General features: G+C 44.3%; 1 protein-coding gene across 1 annotated transcript in view; it reads right to left on the minus strand.

Annotated features, from left to right (window-relative positions):
• Nucleotides 1–7236: 7236 nt before the first annotated feature.
• The window catches only part of LOC103280228 (zinc finger protein 420), a 412323-nt gene continuing 396130 nt past the window's right edge, over nt 7237–23429 (minus strand). Inside the window, exon 5 of the mRNA XM_062973357.1 lies at nt 7237–10005. Coding sequence (XP_062829427.1) covers nt 8363–10005 — 1643 coding nt within the window. The 3' untranslated portion in view covers nt 7237–8362. The remainder of the gene's footprint in view (nt 10006–23429) is intronic.

Below are 23429 nucleotides of genomic sequence, written 5' to 3' on the forward strand. Positions count from 1 at the left end.
TCCGACCACAAAGGTACTCTAAAAGGCTATTTTATTTTTTTGCAAAGTAGAAGTGTTATGAGGTAGCTTACAACCAAATCTTCCTGCCTGGGGAGCAAAAGGAAATGATGAAAATTGCCCCAAAAAAGTTTATTTTGACTCCTCCCCCAAATTGGGTGATCCTAACCTGAGAGCAACAAGGGCTACTTCATTAGAAATTTGGCAAAACATCCGGAGTTTTGAGAAAAATCAATTTCCTCACCTTTTCCTGATACGTTGGAAAAAATTGCTGTCCTCAATGTTTAAAAGACTCAAAAACTGCACTTTAACCAAAACAAGTGTAGTGGGCCAGTGGAATATCAGATTTTATGTATAGAACTCAATAAAATTTAAGTTATGTGAGGAAGTGGTATGAGCGGATAGACTCAAAAAATAACCCTCTCTTGAGGTGATTCCACCAAAAATATAGCAGAGTACGAGAAGCACACTTCACAATCAGCAGAAACATATGTGTAGTGAGCTTGAAATGGCAGACAAAGGCTTGAGGCAATGAGACAAAAGAGAGTTCCGGTGGCTGTAGAAAAAATGACGTCTTTATTCTCAATGGCCAATGAGAATACAGCAATAAAGAAAAAAGGAGACCTCCTCCTGTAATCAGGAAAGCGAAGGTACCATAACTGAGGATCACAAGTTCTTATATACCCTTTTTCCTCCATCTACTGCGTCACACACAATTAATGTCAAAAAAGTCTTAACTGGGCACTTAACTAAAAAGCTTAACTTTGCATTTTCCTAAAATATAGACTGCTTTCAAGACCTCTAACCCTCCATTAGGGCGTTATCTTTGGAATCCTCGCCTTATCCATTAAGGATTCTCATTAATTAAGGAGAATCCCCTTATCTCAGCTGTCAGAGTCCTATTAGCACTGGAATTCTCGTCTCATCCATTAGGGGTGCTCATTAATTAAGGAGAATCCCAGTTATCTTTAGCTGTCAGAGACTTAATGGCCAGGTCTTATCTTGACATCCCAAAAAGCCTTAATTTGTCTTTTGTCCATTAGCTTATCTATTCTGGTTGATACTTAACAGATGTCTCTGGCACTTGAGTGAACTTTGGTCTGAGACACATTTGCTGAGCAGAGTGTTTCTAAGGCTAGCACAGAATCTGCTGGTGATTACATATTCTCTATGTCTATTTCTTTAACATGATTACATTCAATATATATTTTCCAATACAAGTATTATATTTTCCCAATACACCTTCATCAATACACCTTCATACACTGTAACAGAGGCTGGGATAAGCCTCTGTTGCTTAGGATGGCACAGGATTGCAGAGCCAAAAATATAAGTTCAAAGGTTAAAAAAATACATTCTGGGAAAGAAAGTTCTTGGAACTAACTAACTTTCTAAATCTAATATTCTAAGGAAAGCAAAAACTAAAGATATCAATAATGTACATGCAGCTACATCTTATCTGGAGAATGGCAAGATGTGTCCTCACAGGAGGAGACAAAAGGCAGAAGAGAAAAAAATGGAGGCCAACTATGTTGTCAAAGCCTAGGTCCCATCTTAATACCAATAGGGAGGAAGTTACCTCATACTTCAAGGAGATCACATTGCTACATCTATCAAATGGGGGAGGAGATGATAGCAAACAGAAAGAGAGGAGTAGAGACAGAAAGCCTCTTCTAGGAAGGCATGTGTAACGGATCTAGCCTACCTCCTAAACTTGGTATGTGGCCCACCTCGCAGGATTGGTGTGCAAAATGAGCACGCAAAGATACTGTGGGATTTCCAAATCCAGACTGACAAAGTTCTGGAACACAACACACCAGACATCACAGTTGTGGAAAAGAAAAAGGCTTGGATCATTGATGTCACCATCCCAGGTGACAGTTGCATTGACGAAAAACAACAGGAAAATCTCAGCCGCTATCAGGACCTCAAGATTGAACTTCAAAGACTCTAGCAGAAACCAGTGCATGTAGTCCCAGTGGTGATTGGCACATTGGCAGGCAAGGCTGATAGGCAGCCATTTTCTAGGTCTCATTTGCAGCAACGCAGCAAAGCCTGGCTATTGGCATAGGTGCTGCCTGATTGGCTGAATGCAAATGAGAAGTTGCTGAGCAACCAGAGATGGGCGGAGCCAAAATGACAGTTAGAAGGCTAGCTGAAGATTTCTTTTCAGTCAGTTCAGTTAGTGGAGTTAGTCAAGAAAGTTTTAAAAGTGCAGTCAGTTAGTCAGGCTTTGGAGTCCAGTTAGATAGCTTAGGTTCTGGAAGCCAATTTGAGGAATAGGCTTTGGGATTGCAAACTGTGGTTTAGAAGATAGCCTCTTTGAGGGAAATACAATAAAAGCCTTTAGGAATGAAATGGCTGAGGAACTATATGGAACAAAATCACACAGAAACGAGTTTATACGTAACATCTTCAGAAGAGAACAATCAAAAGCCATTATTGTAACCACCAAGCATCTGTACTGTATATATGACTGAAACCATTACGCTTATGTACCTTCTAAGTAACAAATAAACAGTTATTGTTTCACTTTATTCAAAGTGTTGCTTCTCTCTTTCCAAGTTCCAACATAATAAAAAAGGCTCCTGAACACATGAACAGTGGCATCAGAAATAGTAATCCCTGCAATTCTGAAAAGGTGAAGAATTCTCCCTCTCACTTATCCAAGCCTTGCTTATCCAAGCCTCTGGATAATCCAAGCCATTTTTGTAGTCAATGTTTTCAATATATCATGATATTTTGGTGCTAAATTCGTAAATACAGTAATTACAACATAACATTACTGCGTATTGAACTACTTTTTCTGTCAAATTTTTTGTATAACATGATGTTTTGGTGCTTAATTTGTAAAATCATAACCTAATTTGATGTTTAATAGGCTTTTCCTTCATCCCTCCTTATTATCCAAGATATTCGCTTATCCAAGCTTCTGCTGGCCTGTTTAGCTTGGCTAAGTGAGACTCTACTGTATTTGTGTTTTTTTAAAAAAGTCATCCCCCATCCTCCTGTTATATTTTGGTCTTCTATAGCAGGGTTCCTCAAACTTTTTAAGTGGAGGGCCGGTTCATGGCTTGTTGAGGGGCCGAATTATCATTTAAAAAAATACAAATTCCTATGCACACTGCACATGTCTTATTTGTAGTGCAAAAAAAAAAAAAATCCCCCGACAACAATTATTGATTTATTTACTACATTTATACCACACCCTATCTCACCCTGAAGGGGACTCAGAGCGGCTTACAAGTTGTATGTACATACAATATATTATATTATTAGCATAGCACAATATTAGCATTATATTTATTACTATATTTTACTATACCACTATACTGTAATATTATTAGTAATATTACATTTTATATATAATATATAATTAATATTATTATATTGTATTATTATTATTAACTGCCCTGAGTCCCCTATTGGGTGAGAAGGGCAGGGTAGAAATACTGTAATAAATAAATAAATATTGTATTGTATTGCATTACAATATTATTATCAATATTATATGTATACACAATATATGATATTATTAGGACTGCACAGTCTTAGTAAATTAAAGAACAATACAATATTTAAAAATAAAAACAATTTTAACCAACATACTGTGTAAACCTATCAGGATTTCAATGGGAAGTGTGGGCCTGCTTCTGGCCAATGAGATAGTCAAGTTAAGTAGGATTGCTGGTGTTGTGCCTTCAAGTCATTTCGGACTTTGGGCGAGCCTAAGTCTAAAACTGAGGGTGGGGGCCAGGTCAATGACCTTGGAGGGTCACATCCGGCCCCCGGGCCTTAGTTTGGGGACCCCTGCTCTATAGTATGCATAGGAATAGAGAAAGGAATCCACCATTCTAATCCTGTTTTCCTCGTCTGGCTACTCATTGGGGACTGGAGAATTGTGGAGGCCAGGATGACACCCAACACATATATGTGGCTTCTCCCCCCTGTGGGTCCTCTGATGGGAAGGCAGATATCCACTCTGACTGAAGTTGTTTTCACATTCTATGGATTTATGTGGATTCTCTCCTGTGTGGGTGCTTTTATGGCGACAAAGATTTCCACTCACACTGAAGCTCTTTCCATATTCCATGCATTTGTGTGGCTTCCCCTATGTGTGGGTCCTTTGATGGGAATGCAGAATTCCACTGTGTCTGAAGCTCTTTCCACATTCAAGGCAGTTGAATGGCTTATCCCCTTTGTGGGTCCTTTGATAGGAACGCAGATCTCCATTCTGACTGAAGCTTTTTGCACATTCCATTCATATTTGTGTCTTCTCACTGTGTGGTTCCTTTGATTGCAAAGAACATCTCCACTCTAAGAGAAGCTCTTTTCTCATTCCATACATTTATGTGGCTTGTCCCCTGTGAGGGTCCTTTGATGGCGACAGATTTCCACTCAGACTGAAGCTCTTTTCACATTGCATGCATTTATGTGCCTTCTCCCCTTTGTGGGTCCTCTGGTTGGGAACACAGATTTCCATTCTGATTGAAGCTCTTTCCACATTCCATGCATTTGTTGTGGCTTCTCCCCTGTGTGGGTCCTTTGATGGCATTGTAGAACTCAGAGCTTTTTTACATTCCATACATTTATGTGGCTTTTCCACCGTGGAGGTCCTTTCATAACGACACAGATTTCTACTCAAGACTGAAGCTCTTTCCACATTTCATGCATTTCTGTGGCTTCTCCCTGTATGGTCCTTTGATGGGAATGCAGATTTCCAATCAGACTGAAGGTCTTTTAATATTCCATGCACTTATGTGGCTTCTCCCCTTTGTGGGTCCTCTGATGCTAACACAGATATCTACTCTGACTGAAGCTCTTTCCATATTCCATGCATTTATGTGGCTTCGCCCCTGTGTGGGTCCTTTGATGGTGACGCATATTTCCACTCACACTGAAGCTCTTTCCACTTTCTATGCATTTATGTGGCTTCTCCCCTGTGTGGGTTCTTTGATAGCAATGTAGATCTCCACTCTGAAAGAAGCTCTTTCCACATTCTATGCATTTATTAGTCTTCTCCCCTATGTGGGTACTTTGATGGCAATGCAGATTTCCACTGAAGCTCTTTCAACTTTCCTTTAAAGGGGATGCAGATCTCCATTCTGAAAGATCTTTCTACATTCCATGTATTTCTGTGACTTCTCCCCTGTGTGAGCCCTTTGATGGAAATGCAGATGTCCACTGAGAGAAGATTTCAACATTGTATGTATTGATATGTTTTCTCATTGTTTCGGTTGTTTGATGTGAATGGAGATTTTGACTGTAACTGAAGCTTTTTCCACATTACATGCATTTGTGCGGATTCTCACCTTTGTGGGTCCTCTGATGTGAATGCAGATTTCCACTCTGTGAGATGGTCTTTCCACATTCAATGTATTTATGTGTCTTCTCCCCTGTGTGTGTCCTTTGATGGTGACACAGATTTCCACTCAGACTGAAGCTCTTTCCACATTCCATGCATTTGTGCATGGAATGGCTTCTCCTATGTGTGGTCCTTTGATGGGAAAGCAGAAATCCACGTGGCCGAAGCTCATTCCACTTTCCATGAAGTTGTGTGGCTTATCTCCTGTGTGGACCCCTTGGTAGGAATGCAGATCTTGATACTCAGAGAAGCTCTTTCACATTCCATGCATTTGTGTAGCTTTTCCCCTATGTAGGTCCTTTGATAGAAATGCAGATGTCCACTCTGAGAGCTCTTTCACCATTCTATGCATTGATATGTTTTCTCCCCTGTGTGAGTCCTTTGATTTAAATGGAGAATTCCACTGTAATGGAAGCCTTTTCCACATTACATGTGTTTGTGTGGCTTGTCACGTTTGAGGGTCCTTTGATGGAATGCAGATTTCCACTCTGAGAGATGCTCTTTCCACATTCCATACATTTCTGTGGTTTCTCCCCTGTGTAAGTACAGAATGGTACTGACTGAATTTTTTTGACATTAGATACATTTATGTGACTTCTCCCCTGTCTGGCCCTTTGATGGGAAAGCAAAGCAGATATCCATTTTGACAGAAGCTCTTTGAACATTCCATGCATTAGTTGTGCCTTTTCCCCCTGTGTGGGTCCTTTGATGGTGACGCAGATGTCTACACTGACTGAAGATCATTCCACATTCTATTATTTCGTGTTGCTTCTCCCCTGTATGGGTCCTTTGATGGCAACATAGATCTCCACTCTGAGAGAAGCTTTTCCACACTCCATACATTTATGTGGGTTCTCCACTCTGTGGGTCCTTTGATGCAAGGAAGGGGATCATGGATAGGTCAAATTGTTAAAAAAATGCGGTTAAGGGGCAAAATATAGTTTGTGGATAGTGAGGAAGTATGTGAGCAGGTCCTCTGGGACCCACTGTGAAGAATTAGCAAGAAATAGGAACTCATCGATACTGAGGGAATGGTGGGTTTCGGTATCCACAGAAGGTAGACCCACTACGGGTTATGGAATCAGTACCAGGAATATGGTGTGTGGAAAAGAAGAGACTGAGAAGGAAAGGAATGCCAGTTAGTATGTGGGAGCTCCTGGGCCAATTAAAGACCCCAAAGTAGTGGGAGTTGAGGAGGGTGTCTGGGGGCTCAAGCAGATGTGTATAGCTTTAATCTGTGGATATGAAGGGAGACCTGTTGGGTTTCTGTATCTGTGGTGACAGCAAGTGCAGTTCCTGGATTTCTGGGTTAGTAGGCTTTTTTCATGTCAGGAGCAACTTGAGAAACTGCAAGTTGCTTCTGGTGAGAGAGAATTGGCCGTCTGCAAGGATGTAGCCCAAGGGACACCTGAAAGTTTGAAGTTTTACCATCCTTGTGGGAGGTTTCTCTCATGTACCGGCATAGGGGGCTGGAGCTGACAGAAAGAGCTCACCCGCTCTCCCCGGATTTGAACAGGCAACCTTCAGGTCAGCAATCCAATCTTCAGGTTAGCAGTTCTATCAGAACAAGGGTTTAATCCATTGTGCCACTGGGGGCTTCAAGATAGTAGGTAAGAGGTCAGTTCATCTGAGGATAAGACTCAATGCAAGTCAACAGAGGAGAATGGCTGCGGGAAAAGTATGGTGTTCCCAGGGCTACGGAGCCCCAGGAAGGACGGAAAGTGGGGAGGCATGTTGGGAGACACTAGTGTGAGGAAGGGGGCTGCAGGGCCCGTTGGCCTTGCAGCCTGAGCTGTTGGTGAGGGGGTCTCAAATGCGGAAGTGTGTAAAAAATAAGACACAGGATGCAAATGAAAAGCCATGAGGCGTTCAGATAAGGATAACCCTTTTATTAGGGGTTAGAAACAATAGAGTGGGGACTGTTGAGCTTCCTGAGCATCGGTAGCTATTGCTGGATGTTCTCAGGACTTGGAATCCATCTATTTGTAAAACTAAAAGCCGTGTTAACCTGCGGAATGCTCTCCAGTGGTACCAAGCTAATCCATTTCAGATTTTTGACCCGGTGTGTGTGTGTGTGTGTGTCTTTCATGGTCGGTAACAACAGCAATACTCATGTTTTTCAATTTAATGTAGATTAAAAGCGTGTGTGCCAGGAGCAGGGAATGGCCAGTAAATTTGCACATCAAGGAAAACAATAGTCAAGCATCTTTTCCTTTGGCCTGGCCTCAAAGGAAGCTCTGTGTTCAATTCTGGAATCCCGGCTGATAAACAGCATTCACAAACTGGAAATTTTCAACCAAAGTAGGAAAGGAGCTGTAAACTAAGGAAAAACAGATGGAATTACATTTTTTTCCAGAATAGGTGACATAACAATCATATTGAACCCCCTGGAGAATTGTTACCGGGAGCTTGTTTTCTGCTGCTCTACGAACAGGACCACCACTTAGCGATTCAAATGACAAGAATGGGGAGTCCACAAAATCTTAGGCAGAATTTTTCAAAGTGTCTTGTTTGAAATCGGATGTTTACCAACAAAGGCTGACCAGGGGAAAGGTATTCTAGTCCCATGCTGTAACCGGTGTCCAGAGGAGCAAAAAAGTGCTCCATAACAGTCCCAAGTCAAACAAAACAGCAACAGCAACAACAAAACTGAACAACAGTTCAAAACAAAGAAGACAGTTGACTAAGAGCTCATGCCAAAGTCAAGCAAAGTGCTACTTGGCACCAAGGGAATATCACATTCTTCAGGAAATGCTGAACATATAGTCTACAGTATCAGAATGTGCACAACGTCCATTTTCCCTGTTCCAATTCATTTTATTAGTTTTGTCCCAACTCTTTGGATGATTTCTCTCCTGTATGTAGTCCCTGATGCTTCAAAAATTATGAACCTGGAACAAAACATTTCCCACACTCCGGGCATTGGTATGGCTTTTCTCCTGTTTGGAGTCTTTTGTGCCTCACCAATTCTAAACAGAAAGCAAAACATTTCCCACACTCCTAGCATTGGTAGGGGTTCTCTCCTGTGTGGAGTCTTTTGTGCTTCACTAATTCTGAACTGAAAGCAAAATATTTCCCACACTCCTGGCATTGGTATGGCTTCTCTCCTGTGTGGAGTCTTTTGTGCCTCACCAAGGCTGAACTGTCAGCAAAACATTTCCCACACTCATGGCATTGGAATGGCTTCTCTCCTGTGTGAACTCTTTTGTGGCTCACCAAGGCTGAATTGCGAGCAAAACTTTTCCCACACTCCTGGCATAGGTATGGCTTCTCTCCTGTGTGGATTCTTTTGTGCCTCAACAATACTGAACTGGAAGCAAAACATTTCCCACACTCCTGGCATTGGTATGGCTTCTCTCGTGTGTGGAGTCTATTGTGCTTCACCAATTCTGAACTGGAAGCACAAAATTTCCCACACTCCTGGCACTGGTATGGCTTCTCCCCTGTGTGGAGTTGTTTGTGCCTCACCAAGGCTGAACTGTCAGCAAAACATTTCCCACACTCCTGGCATTGGAATGGCTTCTCTCCTGTGTGAAGTCTTTTATGGCTCACCAAGGTTGAACTGGTAGCAAAACATTTCCCACACTCCTGGCATTGATATGGCTTCTCTCCTGTATGGAGTCTTTTGTGGTTCACCAAGTGTGAACTGTTATTAAAACATTTCCCACACTCCTGGCATTGGTATGGCTTCTCTCCTGTGTGGAGTCTTCTGTGCTTCACCAAGGCTGACGTGTCAGTAAAACATTTCCCACACTCCTGGCATTGGTATGGCTTCTCTCCTGTGTGGAGCCTTTTGTGTCTCACCAAGGCTGAACTGACAGCAAAACATTTCCCACACTCCTGGCATTGGTATGGCTTCTCTCCTGTGTGAAGTCTTTTGTGGGTCAGCAAGGCTGAACTGTAAGCAAAACACTTCCCACACTCCTGGCATTGGTATGGCTTCTCTCCTGTGTGGAGTCTTTTGTGGCTTACCAAGTGCGAACTGTTAGTAAAACATTTCCCACACTCCTGACATTGGTATGGCTTCTCTCCTGTGTGGAGTCTTTTGTGCCTCACCAAGTGTGAACTGCTAGCAAAACCTTTCCTACATTCCTGGCATTGATATGGCTTCTCTCTTGTGTGGAGTCTTTCGTGCCTCACCAGTTTTGAACTGTCAGCAAAACATTTCCCACACTCCTGGCATTGGAATGGCTTCTCTGCTGTGTGAAGTCTTTTGTGCCTCATCAAGGCTGAATTGCAAGCAGAACTTTCCCCAAACTCCTGGCATTGGTATGTCTTCTCTCCCGTATGGAGTCTTTTGTGCCTCACCAAGTGTGAACTGTTAGTAAAACATTTCTCATGCTCTTGACATTGGTATGATGTCTCTGTGTGGAGTCTTTTGTGCCTCACTGAGGCTAAATAGTGAGGAAAATATTTCCCACACTCCTGGCATTGGTATGACTTCTCTCCTGTGTGGAGTTTTTTGTGGCTCACCAATTGGGTACTGTCAGCAAAACATTTCCCACACTCCTGGCATCTGTATGTTTCCTGTCCTGTGTGAAATCTCTCGTGTTTCACCAAGTGTAATCTCTGGAGAAAATATTCTTCACACTCCTGGCTTACGAAATCCTCAGTTTCTTCAAAGATTTCTTGTTGGCTCAGATCTGGCAATTTAAACAAACAAACCAATAAATAAACTTTATTTCTAGACCGCCTTATCTTCCCAGAGGGACTCAGGGCAGTTTCCAAGACATATGGCAAACATTCAATTCCAACAAAAAATATGAACAAATAACATCAAAACATAACAAGTCAAAAACTAAAACAACCATTACTAGAACTTAGTAACAGGTAACAATTATTAAAAAAAAAACTAGTCCACCCTAACAAACATAATCACATATTATGTACTTAAACATTTTTGATTAAAAATGAAACAAATATCCACAACTAACTGGCATGAAATCAGTTCCAGTATCGGGGGCAGAATTTAATATATCTAGATGATGTTATATGTCGAGGCATATTAGTCTTCCTCCTCTCCGCACGTCAGGATGCAAAGATGTGTTTTAGCAACTTTTTAAAGGTGAGGAGAGAAGGTGCATTCCAGAGGTGATGGGTGATTGCAGAGATGGCCCTCTCTCATATTTCCACTGCATTTGATACGGGGGTGGGACCAAGAGTAGTGCCTCCTCAAGACTGGTTTGATGATAACGACAAAGAGATCCAACAGCTGATTGATAACAAAAGGAAAGCCTTCCAAACATGGCAGAGAGACACCAACTGTGCTGCCAAGAAAAAGATCTATGCCAGTGCAAAAGCTGAGGTCCAAAGAAGGACCAGAGAACTCAAGAACATCTGGTGGACAAAGAAGGCTGAAGAAATCCAACACCTTGCAGATACCCATGACGCTCAGGGATTTTTCAAAACCACAAAGATCATTTATGGACCAAGAAACCATGGCATACAGCCCCTACGCTCATCAGATGGAACCAAAATTCTGAAGGACAAAACATCAATTGCACTACGTTGGAAAGAGCACTACCAGAACCTGCTGAATCGTAGCTCCAATGTGGCCGAAGAGACCCTCTCACAAATCCCGCAACAACAAACCAGGGATGAGCTTGCAGCACTGCCTAGTTTGGAAGAAGTCAGCAATGCCATCAGCCAACAAAAAAACAACAAAGCCAGTGGACCTGATGGGATTCCTGCTGAAATCTTCAAAGAGGGTGGTCCTGAGCTGATACAACAACTCCACCAGCTCATTGAAAAGGTGTGGATGACCGAGAAAATCCCAGCAGACTTCAAGGATGCCACCATCATCACCCTTTTCAAGAAAGGGGACAGAACAGACTGCGGGAACTATCGTGGTATCTCCCTTCTAACCTCCGCCGGGAAAATCCTTTCAAGAATCCTTGCAAACCGCCTTCTCCCTGTCTCAGAAGACACCCTCCCAGAATCCCAGAATGGCTTCCGCCCCTCCAGAGGAACAGTGGACATGATCTTCACTGCTCGACAGCTCCAAAAAAATGCAGGGAACAAAACCAACCTCTGTACATGGCATTCATTGACCTTGCAAAGGCATTCAACACAGTGAATCGCAGCGCTCTCTGGACCATCCTCCAAAAAATCGGGTGCCCTGACAAATTCGTGAACATCCTGCGGCTCCTCCATGATGACATGATGGCAACAGTCTTGGACAGCAACGGCTCCCAAAGTGACCCATTTAAGGTGGAATCGGGTGTCAAGCAGGGATGTGTTATTGCCCCTACCTTATTTTCCATCTTCATTGCTATGATACTTCACCTTGTTGATGGGAAGCTTCCCACCGGAGTGGAAATCATCTATCGGACAGATGGCAAGCTATTTAACCTCAGCAGACTGAGAGCCAAAACCAAGGTCACCACAACATCTGTTATAGAACTCCAATATGCTGATGACAACGTAGTCTGTGCGCATTCAGAAGAAGACCTACAAGCCACTCTCAACACCTTCACAGAAGCATACGAGAAGCTCGGCCTCTCACTGAACATTGAGAAAACCAAAGTGCTCTTCCAACAGGCACCAGCTAATCCCTCTGCAAAGCCAGGAATACAGCTTAACGGTGTAACATTAGAAAATGTTGACCATTTCCGCTACCTTGGCAGCCATCTCTCCACAAAAGTCAACATCGACACTGAAATACAACACCGCCTGAGCTCTGCGAGTGCAGCATTTTTCCGTATGAAGCAGAGAGTGTTTGATGACCGGGACATCCGTAGAGAGACCCAGGTGCTTGTTTATAAAGCCATTGTCCTCCCAACCCTGCTCTACGCCTGCGAAACGTGGACTGTGTACAGACGTCACACCAAACTACTGGAGCGTTTCCATCAGCATTGCCTCAGGAAAATCCTGCAAATCTCTTGGGAAGACAGGCGGACAAATGTCAGCATGCTTGAGGAAGCAAAGACCACCAGCATTGAAGCGATGCTCCTACACCATCAACTCCGCTGGACTGGCCACGTTGTCCGGATGCCTGATCACCGTCTCCCAAAGCAGCTCCTCTACTCCGAACTCAAGAATGGGAAACAGAATGTTGGTGGGCAGGAAAAGAGATTTAAAGATGGGCTCAAAGCCAATCTTAAAAACTGTGGCATAGACACTGAGAACTGGGAAGCCCTGGCCCTTGAGCGCTCCAATTGGAGGTCAGCTGTCACCAGCAGTGCTGCTGAGTTCGAAGAGGCACGAACGGAGGGCTTAAGGGAGAAACGTGCCAAGAGGAAGGAGCGTCAAGCTAACCCCGACCGGGACCGCCTTCCACCTGGAAACCGATGTCCTCACTGCGGGAGAATATGCGGGTCAAGAATCGGTCTCTTCAGCCACCTAAGAACACACACCCAAGATACCAAGGTTGGAAGACTATCGTCCTCGAACGACGAGGGATCGCCTAAGTAAGTAAGTAAGTGCCTCCTTTGCCGATCGCAGCGTTTGAGTAATTCTATAAGGGGAAATGCGGTTCTTCAAGTAATCTGGGCCAGAACTGTTTAGGGCTTTAAGGATAATGACCAGCATTTTGTATCTAGACTGGAAGCAGACCTGTAGCCAGTGGAGCTGCCGCAGCATGGGAGTTTTCCGTTCCATGTACGAAGCTCCAGTTAATAATCTGGCTGCTGATCTCTGTACCAGTTGAAGCTTATCTTCAAAGGTAGCCCCATGTCAGGATGTGTCCTGAGGTGTTTGCCCTGAGGTGTTTCATCCACCCCATGCCATGACTGTTGGGAGAGGGAGGCTGGCTACACATCTCTGATAAGGGCCATCTGGACTGGGGGGAACTGGGAACTGTAGTGTGTTCTGTGAGAATAGAATGTAGCCGTTTGAAAATAGATAGTGGGAAGGGTCATGGGTCAATTAGAGGATATACACTGCAGTTGGCAGGAACTGGTTAGAACTGTCTTTCTACAGCTTATGGTAAGAAGGAAATCCAAGCTGCATCCAAGGATTTGCCTTTGTGAGCATACCTTTATTCCATGATCTTCCAGGGTCTGACATTAAGACAGCTCTCCTCAGTTCCAGCTCATCCCGTACAGTGTATGCTGTCCAGTGAGAGCATCATGTCTACAAGACATGCTGGAGCCACAAGCCCCAGAGGTTCTGGAGATGAGCCCGTGGAGTGCATTGGCTTCAGCACTTGAGAGGGAACTCAATGAGGAACCCATGAGCAGTGAAGCTGACGTAGACCTTATGGGACCTTGGATGCCTTTGCACTCAACCCAAGTGCCATCGGAGAAGGGGGTGACAGTGCGATGGATGATCCCCCTGATGGATGGAGCAGAAGCTGTGGGAGAGGCCCCTTCGGAGACCAAAACGTTGGAGAAGAAAGTTGACATGATGGAGCGGATGCTGCAAATCATCTCTTTCCAACTTAGTGAGATGAGGCGGGAGGTAACGGCGTCCTGGATGGCAGCTGCCGACCAGAGTGATCAAAGGGAATATCGTTCCCAGGGAGGAGGAGCATCCTGGCCATCGGGTCAAGTGATGTTCGCAGACAAGGTGGAGGACACAGAACAGCAAGGCACTTCCGCCTTCACAACAGGACTGTCGAGGAGAAGCCAGTTGCAGGCAGCCCATGGCAGGGGTGAACTACGTGTGAAGTTTAATGGAGACCCAAAGCAACTATCCTACTTCATAACTAACATAAGACATTATATGGAGGATTATGGGGATCTTCTCCCTTTGGAGGGGGGTAGGATCCATGCCATAAGAGCTAATCAGAAAAACGCCGCCGCATATTGGCTGATGCAGATGTACGATATCTGGGCGCCTGAACTAAGAAGACTGGATGATTTCCTGAGGGCTTTCAGAGATAGGTTCCAAGATCCCCTGGCCGAAGAGAAGGCGAAAGGACAATTAAGAGGATTTACCAGGGGAATAAGACGGTGTCGAATATGCTTTAGACTTTAAAGTGACCACCAGGAAGATCCGTGATTGGTCAGAGATCACCAAGATGGAATATTTCAGGTTGGGGTTGAGAGCGGATTTGCTGGAATGGGCCCTGCACCACGGCAATCCTGATACCTTAGATGTGTGGATTATACTAGCAGGGAGAGTGGAGTGTGACAAGGAGCAGATGCCATGTCGACTCATGGAAGGAGGCCAAACCCAGCACCCAGGAGCAGCCCACTCTGGAGGAATACGCTGTTCCTCCCACTGAATAAATAAATAAATAAATAAATAATAATAAAACTTTATTTGTATTCCACCCTATCTCCCAAAGGGGACTCAGGGCGGATTCCAACATAAAATGGCAAACATTCAATGCCTGAGGCAGATCGTCTAGCAGAGAGAGGAAGGTGAGATGAGGAGCGAGCTTAATATGTGGCCACGAGGGGCACCGAGAAGCTGATTGCCCAAAAGGAATGAGCCAGCAAAATGGAGACAAGCCCCTCCTCAAAAAACTCCTCTTCCTCCAAAAGTGATCAAGGGAAAAGTGCCCCCGGCAAACTCCCTGCCAAAGGGGTAGAGTTGGAGGGGGAAGGAGAAGCTGAGTGGTTGCCAGGAAACTACAGTGATCTGCTATAGATGCCCCAAACCATATGCCATGTCAGAGCCTGAAAAAAGAGCCCTGAGAGGATTTATTGACAAGAATCTGGCCAGAGGCTTATTGAACCAGCGAATTTACCAGTGGCCATCCCTGTTTTGTTCCATCCAAAAGCGGATGGGTCTCTGAGGCTGTGCGTTGATTACAAGGGTCTGAACACAATCTGCACCTCCAACAAATATCCCCTTCCATTAATATCCAACATGTTAGCCTAATTGGGGGAAGCTTGGATATTTACCAAAGTGGATCTTAGGAAGCATTTTTTAGAATAAGGGTCTGGCCAGAAGATTGTTGGAAAACATATTTCAACTGTCATTTAGGAACATTCATTTTCAAAGTCCTGCCTCTTCATGCAATTTATTAATGAAATCTTTCATGAGTAGCTATATAAGGGAGTGATTGTTTATCTGGATGACATCTTGATTTATTCGAGAGATATGGATGAGCATGTAAAAATGACCCAGCGGGTTCTACAGATATTACAAGAGAATCAGCTGTATGCAAAGCTCTCAAAGCGTGAATTTCATAAGACCGAGTTGGACTATTTAGGGTTCTGCATCTCCCCAGGGGCCTAGGCATGGATCAGGCCAAAGTCAAGGATGTGTATGGGAAAAAGAATATTTTGCAGTCAGGGCAGCATTTTTGCATTGGTGACACTTCCTGGAGGGGACGACAATTCCCTTTGAGGTGTGGACAGACCATAAAAATCTACAAGCCCTGCAGACCCCCCAAAGACTGAATGCCAAACAATTGCGTTGGGCTCAGTTTTTTAGCCATTTCAACTTCACGTTGAAGTTCTTCTCTGGGAAACAAACTCGTCTGGCCGATGCCCTCTCCCATATGCCAGCGGCTGACTATTGGGGACCATGTTCTCTCAACAATAATTGTTTGCTTAGTGGTGCAAACCCGAGCCAAGCTACGGGATAAGGCTCCCCCAATAGCCAACTGGCCGAACTTGCAGATGAACTGAGGAAGGCAGCACAGAGAGATGACTGGCTCACGACCCATAAGGGGAAGTTGACCCAGCAGTCTTGTGGACTTATGGATCCAAGTATGATGTGCCCCTGGCCCTCCGGGGAAAATTTTTGGCCCAGTCCCATGATGTGAGAGACTCTGGGCATTTTGGATTTACAAAAACCCTGAAACTACTTTTGTGCCAGTTCTGGTGGCCTACTATGTGCAAAGATGTCAAAGATTATTTGCAAGAATGCTCTGTGTGTGCTAAAGGCAAGCAGAAGGTGGGCAAGCCCACAGGTTTGTTACAGCCTGTGGCAAACCCAACCCAGCTGTGGACTCTAATTGCTATGGATTTCATTGTTGAACTGCCTGATAGTCATGGCTATAACACAATCTGGACTGTATTTGATTTATTTTCTAAACAGGTACATTTCGTGCCCCTTAAGAGACTTCCCTCTGCTCCTGAATTGGCTACGTTATTTCTGCATCATGTTTTCAGATTGCATGGGTGCCCTAAATGCATCATAACTGATCAAGGTCCCCAATTTACATCTAAGTTTTGGAGTTCTTTTGTCAATATGATGGGTACTGAAAGGGCGCTTAGCACAGCATTTCATCCCGAAACAGATGGTGCCACGGAACGGGTCCAGAAGATTTTACAGGAGTTCCTGAGGTGCTACAGTACTTACCAACAAGATCAATGGAACACTCTTTTAGACTTTGCGAGTATTGTTACAATAATTTGGACCACTTGTCAACTGGGGTTTCACTGTTCAAGGAAGTGGGAGGCAGGGATTTCCCTCCTTTCCCTGCATTGGGGGCAAGTGACTCAGTGGGGGGTGGGGGGTGGGAATCCAATGAGTGGGGTGAGAAGATTGCTGCTTCCTGGCCAGCGATACAAGCAGCCTTGGACTTAGCCAAACAGGATTACAAAAAAATTGCTGACAAGAAGCAGGCCGTTCAGACTGACTTTAAAGTGGGAGAACTGGTTTATCTGTCCACAAAATACTTAAAAATCTACTCAACCTTCCTGGAAGCTTTCCCCTAAGTAATCAGCCCGTTTCCTGTTTCTGCTATCATCAACCCTGTTGCCGTTCAGTTGGACTTTACTTGGAGAAAAGTCCACCCTGTTTTCCATGTCAGCCTGCTTGAATAGGCCTGTACTTCCCGTAAGTGGAGTAAGCCTGGCTCGGACCCTGTTCCAATTATGATGAGGGCTCATACACATTTTGAGATTAAAGATATACTGGACTCTAAAAAGTCTCAAAGATGACTGTTTTACTTGGTCCAGTGGGCCTCCTGGGCCCTCCACCCTGAATGGGTGGCCACTGAACACGTGCAGACAAGGTCTGACACACGTAGAGAGCATTGCAGTAGTTCAAGCAAGATGTGATTAAGGTGTGGACTACCATGGCCAAGTGCGAGGTATAAATGCAGCAGGCGCACAAGTTTTAACTGTGCAAAGATTGTCACTACCAACATCTGGGGTTCCAGGCTCAGCGATAAGTACAGGAGCACCCCCAGATTGCTAACCTGTGTCTTCAGGAGGAGTGTGACCCCGTTCAACATAGGCTGTAACACCACACCCTGATCCACCTTCTGACTGAGCAGGAGTACCTCTGTCTTGTCTGGATTTAATTTCAACTTGTTAACCCTCATCCAATCCATCACTGATGAAAGAACAAGGACAGCATCCTTGGCATTGGGTGGAAAGAAGTAATAGAGTTCCGTGTCATCTGCATAAATTTGACAGTGAGCTCCAAAACTCCGTATGATCTCTCCCAGTGGTTTCATGTAAATATTAAACAGCATGGGGACAGAATTGAACCCTAAGGAACCCCACAGGCCAACGGCCAGGTAGTCAAACAGGAGTCCCCCAGAACGACCATCTGAATTCGACCCTTCAGGAAGGACCGGAACCACCGCAAAGCAGGCCACCCAAGCCTCATCCCAGTGAGTCGGCTCAGAAGAATACACGCTTCAGGTCCAACCTATCTTCGAGATTGCATCTCCTTCTACGAACCGGTGGGAGCATTGAGATCTACTGGAGAGGGCCTTGTCTCGGTCCCACCACCGTCTCAAATATGGTTAGTGGGAATGAGAGAGAGGGCCTTCTTGGTAGTGGCTCCCTGACTCTGGAATTCCCTGCCTACAGAAATTAGACTTGCCCCCACCCTTCAAGCCTTTTAGATGAGTTTAAAAACGTGGTTCTTCCGGCAGGCCTTTGGGCCTGTGTAATTCTGGCCAGCCCGATGACCCAATTGTGCCACTCCGCACTTTATTGCTAATAGATAACTTATTCATAGGTTTCATTGCATTTTAGGAATGATATAATTCTTAGATTTTTAATGGGAGTTTATGTACATTGCTGTTTTATACCTATCTTATATATTTTATATTTGTGTATTTGTATACTGTGTATTGGAACCTCCAATGGCGCAGCATGTTAAAGCGTGTTGGCTCTGCTTTATGAAAGCAGACATTTAGGAGTGATTGTGTCAACTGGCCTGGTAATCACCTAAATGATTTCCTAATGTTTGTTGTTGTTGTTTACTCGTTCAGTCGCTTCTGACTCTTCATGACCTCATGGACCAGTCTACACTGTTCCCCATGGTTTTATTCTTATCTCTTCTTACCCCGAGTTTTTAACTTTGTGTCCATGCGGCCCGCCCTTGTTATGTTATGCTACGTTTTGCTTTGATTTTGTTCTGTACTGTGTAGTGTTATTCTTGTATTGTTTAATTGTATTTTGATATGTTGTTTTTATATTTTGTTTATTGTATTGTCTTGGGCATGGCCCCATGTGAGCCGCCCCGAGTCCCCGTTGGGGAGATGGTGGCGGGGTATAAATAAAGTTTTATTATTATTATTATTACACCAGAGCTTCCTGTCGGCCACTGCCACCCCAATTCCTTCAAGGTCAAGCCAGTCCCTTGGTCAGCCTCTCTTCCTTTTTCCTTCCATTTTCCCATCATGATCTTCTCCAAACTTTCCTGTCTACTCATTATGTGGCCAAAATACTTCATCTTTGCCTCTAATATCCTTACCTCCAGTGAGCAGCTGAGCATTATTTCCTGGAGGATGGACTGGTTGGATCTTCTTGTGGTTCAAGGCACTCCCAGAATTTTCCTCCAACACTACAGTTCAAAAGCATCTATCTTCCTTTGCTCAGCCTTCCTTATGGTCCAGCTCTCGCATCCAAAGATTACTATGGGGAATTGCTTACTTACTTACTTACTTAGGCGATCCCTCGTAGTTCGAGGAGGATTGTCTTCCATCTCTGGTGTCTTGGGGTTGGGTTTTAGGTGGCTGAAGAGACCTATTCTTGATTTGCATGTTCTCCCGCAGTGAGGACATCCGTTTCCAGGTGGAAGACGGTCCCGGTCAGGGTTGGCTTGACAGGCCTTCCTCTTGGCACGTTTCTCTCTTAAGCCCTCCATTCATGCCTTTTCGAACTCCACAGCACTGCTGGTCACAGCTGACCTCCAATTAGAGCACTCAAGGGCCAGGGCTTCCCAGTTCTCAGTGTCTATGCCACAGTTTTTAAGGTTGGCTTTAAGCCCATCTTTAAATCTCTTTTCCTGCCCACCAACATTACGTTTCCTGTTCTTGAGTTCGGAGTAGAGTAGCTGCTTTGGGAGATGGTGATCGGGCATTCGGACAATGTGGCCAGTCCAGCGGAGTTGATGGCGTAGGAGCATCGCTTCAATGCTTCCTCAAGCACGCTGACATTTGTCCGCCTGTCTTCCCAAGAGATTTGCAGGATTTTCCTGAGGCAATGCTGATGGAAACGCTCCAGGAGTTGAGTGTGACGTCTGTAGACCATCCACGTTTCGCAGGCGTAGAGCAGGGTTGGGAGGACAATGGCATGGTAAACAAGCACCTTGGTATCTCTACGGATGTTCCGATCATCAAACACTCTCTGCTTCATTCTGAAAAATGCTGCACTCGCAGAGCTCAGGCGGTGTTATATTTCAGTGTTGATGTTGACTTTTGCGGAGAGGTGGCTGCCAAGGTAGCGGAAATGGTCAAAGTTTTCTAATGTTACACCATTAAGCTGTATTCCTAGCATCGCAGAGGGATTAAGCTGGTGCCTGTTGGAAGAGCACTTTGGTTTTCTAGATGTTCAGTGAGAGGCCGAGCTTCTCGTATGCTTCTGCAAAGGTGTTTAGAGTGGCTTGTAGGTCTTCTTCTGAGTGTGCACAGACTACGTTGTCATTGGCATATTGGAGTTCTATAACAGATGTTGTAGTGACCTTGGTTTTGACTCTCAGTCTGCTGATTAAATAGCTTGCCATCTGTCTGATAGATGATTTCCATACCGGTGGGAAGCTTCCCATCAACAAGGTGAAATATCATAGCAATGAAGATGGAAAATAAGGTGGGGGCAATAACACATCCCTGCTTGACACCTGATTCCACCTTAAATGGGTCACATTGGGAGCCGTTGCTGTCCAAGACTGTTGCCATCATGTCATCATGGAGGAGCCGTAGGATGTTCACAAATTTGTCAGGGCACCCGATTTTTTGGAGGATGGTCCAGAGAGCGCTGCGATTCACTGTGTCAAATGCCTTTGCAAGGTCAATGAATGCCATGTACAGAGGTTGGTTTTGTTCCCTGCATTTTTCTTGGAGCTGTCATACAGTGAAGATCATGTCTACTGTTCCTCTGGAGGGACGGAAGCCGTTCTGGGATTCTGGGAGGGTGTCTTCTGAAACAGGGAGAAGGCGGTTTGCAAGGATTCTTGCAAGAATTTTCCCAGAGGAGGTTAGAAGGGAGATACCGCGATAGTTCCTGCAGTCTGTTCTGTCCCCTTTCTTGAAAAGGGTGATGATGGTGGCATCCTTGAAGTCTGCTGGGATTTTCTCGGTCACCCACACTTATTCAATGAGCTGGTGGAGTTGTTGTATCAGCTCAGGTCTACCCTCAGCAGGGGGATTTCAGCAGGGATCCCATCAGGTCCGCTGGCTTTGTTGTTTTTTTTTTGTTGGCTGATGGCACCCATAGATTACTATGGAGAATACCACTGCTTTAACTATGCGGGCCTTTGTTGCCAGTGTGATGTCTCTGCTTTTCACTATTTTATCGAGGTTGGCCATTGCTCTCCTCCCAAAAAGTAAACGTCTTCTGATTTCCTGGCTGCAGTCTGCATCTGCAGTGATCTTCGCACCTAGAAATACAAAGTCTGTCATTGCCTCCACGTTTTCTCCCTCTATTTGCCAATTATCAATCAGTCTGGTTGCCACAATCTTGGTTTTCTTGATGTTTAACTGCAACCCAGCTTTTGCACTTTCTTCTTTCACCTTGATTATAAGGTTCTTCAGCTCCACCTCGCTTTCAGCCATCAGAGTGGTATCATTTGCATATCTAAGGTTGTTAATGTTTCTTCCAGCAAGTTTAACTCCAGCCTTGGATTCCTCAAGCCCCGCACGTCGCATGATGTGTTCTGCGTACAAGTTGAATAGGGAGGGTGAAAGTATGCAGCCCTGCCGTACCTCCTTTCCCAATCTTGAACCAGTCTGTTGTTCCGTGGTCTGTTCTTACTGTAGCTACTTGGTCGTTAAACACATTTCTCAGGAGACAGACAAGGTGACTTGGTATCCCCATACCACCAAGAACTTGCCACAATTTATTATGATCCACACAGTCGAAGGCTTTAGAATAGTCAACAAAACAGAAATAGATGTGTTTCTGAAACTCCCTTTCTTTCTCCATTATCCAGTAGATATTGGCAATTTGATCTCTTGTTCCTCTGCCTTTTTTAAACCCAGCTTGGACATCTGGCAACTCTCGCTCCATGTATTGCTGGAGCCTTCCTTGCAGGATCTTGAGCATTACCTTACTGGCATGTGAAATAAGTGCCACTGTACAAAAGTTTGAGCATTCTTTAGTGTTTCCTATTTGTGGTATGGGGATATAAAATGATTTTTTCCCAATCTGATGGCCATTCTTGTGTTTTCATTTTTGCTGGCATATGGCATGCATCACCTTGACAGCATCATCTTTCAAGATTTTAAACAACTCAGCTGGGATCCCATGATCTCCTAATACAGTGTAGAATAAATATACAGTGTTTCAAAAAGATGGACTCAGTTTGAAATAGTTGCAATTATGAACCACTCTTACCACTTTAAGGAGAGGGGTATAGAGTTTGAGGACTGCTATATGCCTCTCCCAGTGCACAAAAAGCCCCGAGCCCCTATCATTCACAAGCACAGAACATAAAACGTAGTATATTGCAAATTACCATTTTGTGAATGACTGAGGCTAGGAGCTGTTTGTGTGTGGGGAGAGGCAGAGTAGAAAGACAGCGTAGCCTTCAGACATGCAGAGGCTAGCCCGGAAAAACAAGGTTGAATAGCACACCAATCAAAAGATAAGTCTATGAATCTGAAGCCAGGGGAAGTCTGATCTTTTAGATAATCCATTCTCCAGCCCCTATCTCCAGCAATGGCTCTTAATAGATTTATTTATGATAAATAGATTTCTCTTAATAGATTTCCAGGGAGCTCAAGTTACTGGTTGGAAGCATGTAAGCAAACATCAAGAGCAAGTCAGCTTTTGCAAAGAAAAAAAGCCTTTTCTATCATTTTCCATACTCCTTTTGGCTTTAGGCACGGAGTGGCTTTCCAAGCCTGCCAAACATACAGGATGCAAAACCAGGTGGATAAAAAAGTGTGTCTGAAATCAGGAGAGATTTGCTAGGTTACATTTTGAAAATCTGTTTCCTCCCTCTCCCTTGCCTATCTGTCACACTCAGAGAGAGAAAGGGCCTCTTCTACACTGACATATAATCGAGATGATCAAAGCAGATACTCCACATTTTTATCTTTAAACTGGATTATATGAGTCTACAGGACCATATAATTCACAGGTCAAAGCAGGTTATCTCGATTTTATATGATGCCGGCTCAGTTTACCTGTCCAAACGTATCTCCCTCTAAGAGCCACCTTGGATATTAAACTGGTCTGGGGAGGCCCTGCTCTCGGTCCCACCACTCTCGCAGGTGCAGTTGATGGGGACGATAGACAGGCCCTTCCCAGTGGTGGTCCCTCGGTTGTGGAACTCCCTCCCCAGTGACATCAGATCAGCTCCCTCCCTCCCTCCTTTTTGGAAAAAACAGAAAACGTGGAAGTGGGACCAAGCTTTTGGTTAACCTATCAGTGCAATATGTAAATGTGGAATTGTGCAATGACAATTGGAATGGCTTGGACTATGATATTGGATTATGTGATTTTTATAATTGTAATGATTTAGTGGTGTTTTAATGTTTATGTTATATTTGCCTGATATGTGTTGTATAGCATTGAATTGTGCCTCTATGTGCGCTGCTCTGATATAAATGTGACAAATAAATAAATAAATAAATAAATATATGGCAGTGTAGAAGGGGCCAAAGAGTTGTATGACTGATCTCAGGTGATCACTCTTGGGAGATTTTTCTGGGAAGCCCTGTTCCAGCAAAAGGATGTGGGGCTGCTCCTGAAGATTGCCCGGAAACTTCCATTAGTCCAAAGTGTCAGGGTATTGTGTATTGTGAAATGTTTAAATC

This window comes from Anolis carolinensis, chromosome 2 (assembly GCF_035594765.1).
Source record: "Anolis carolinensis isolate JA03-04 chromosome 2, rAnoCar3.1.pri, whole genome shotgun sequence".
In the NCBI taxonomy this organism is placed as follows: domain Eukaryota; kingdom Metazoa; phylum Chordata; class Lepidosauria; order Squamata; family Dactyloidae; genus Anolis; species Anolis carolinensis.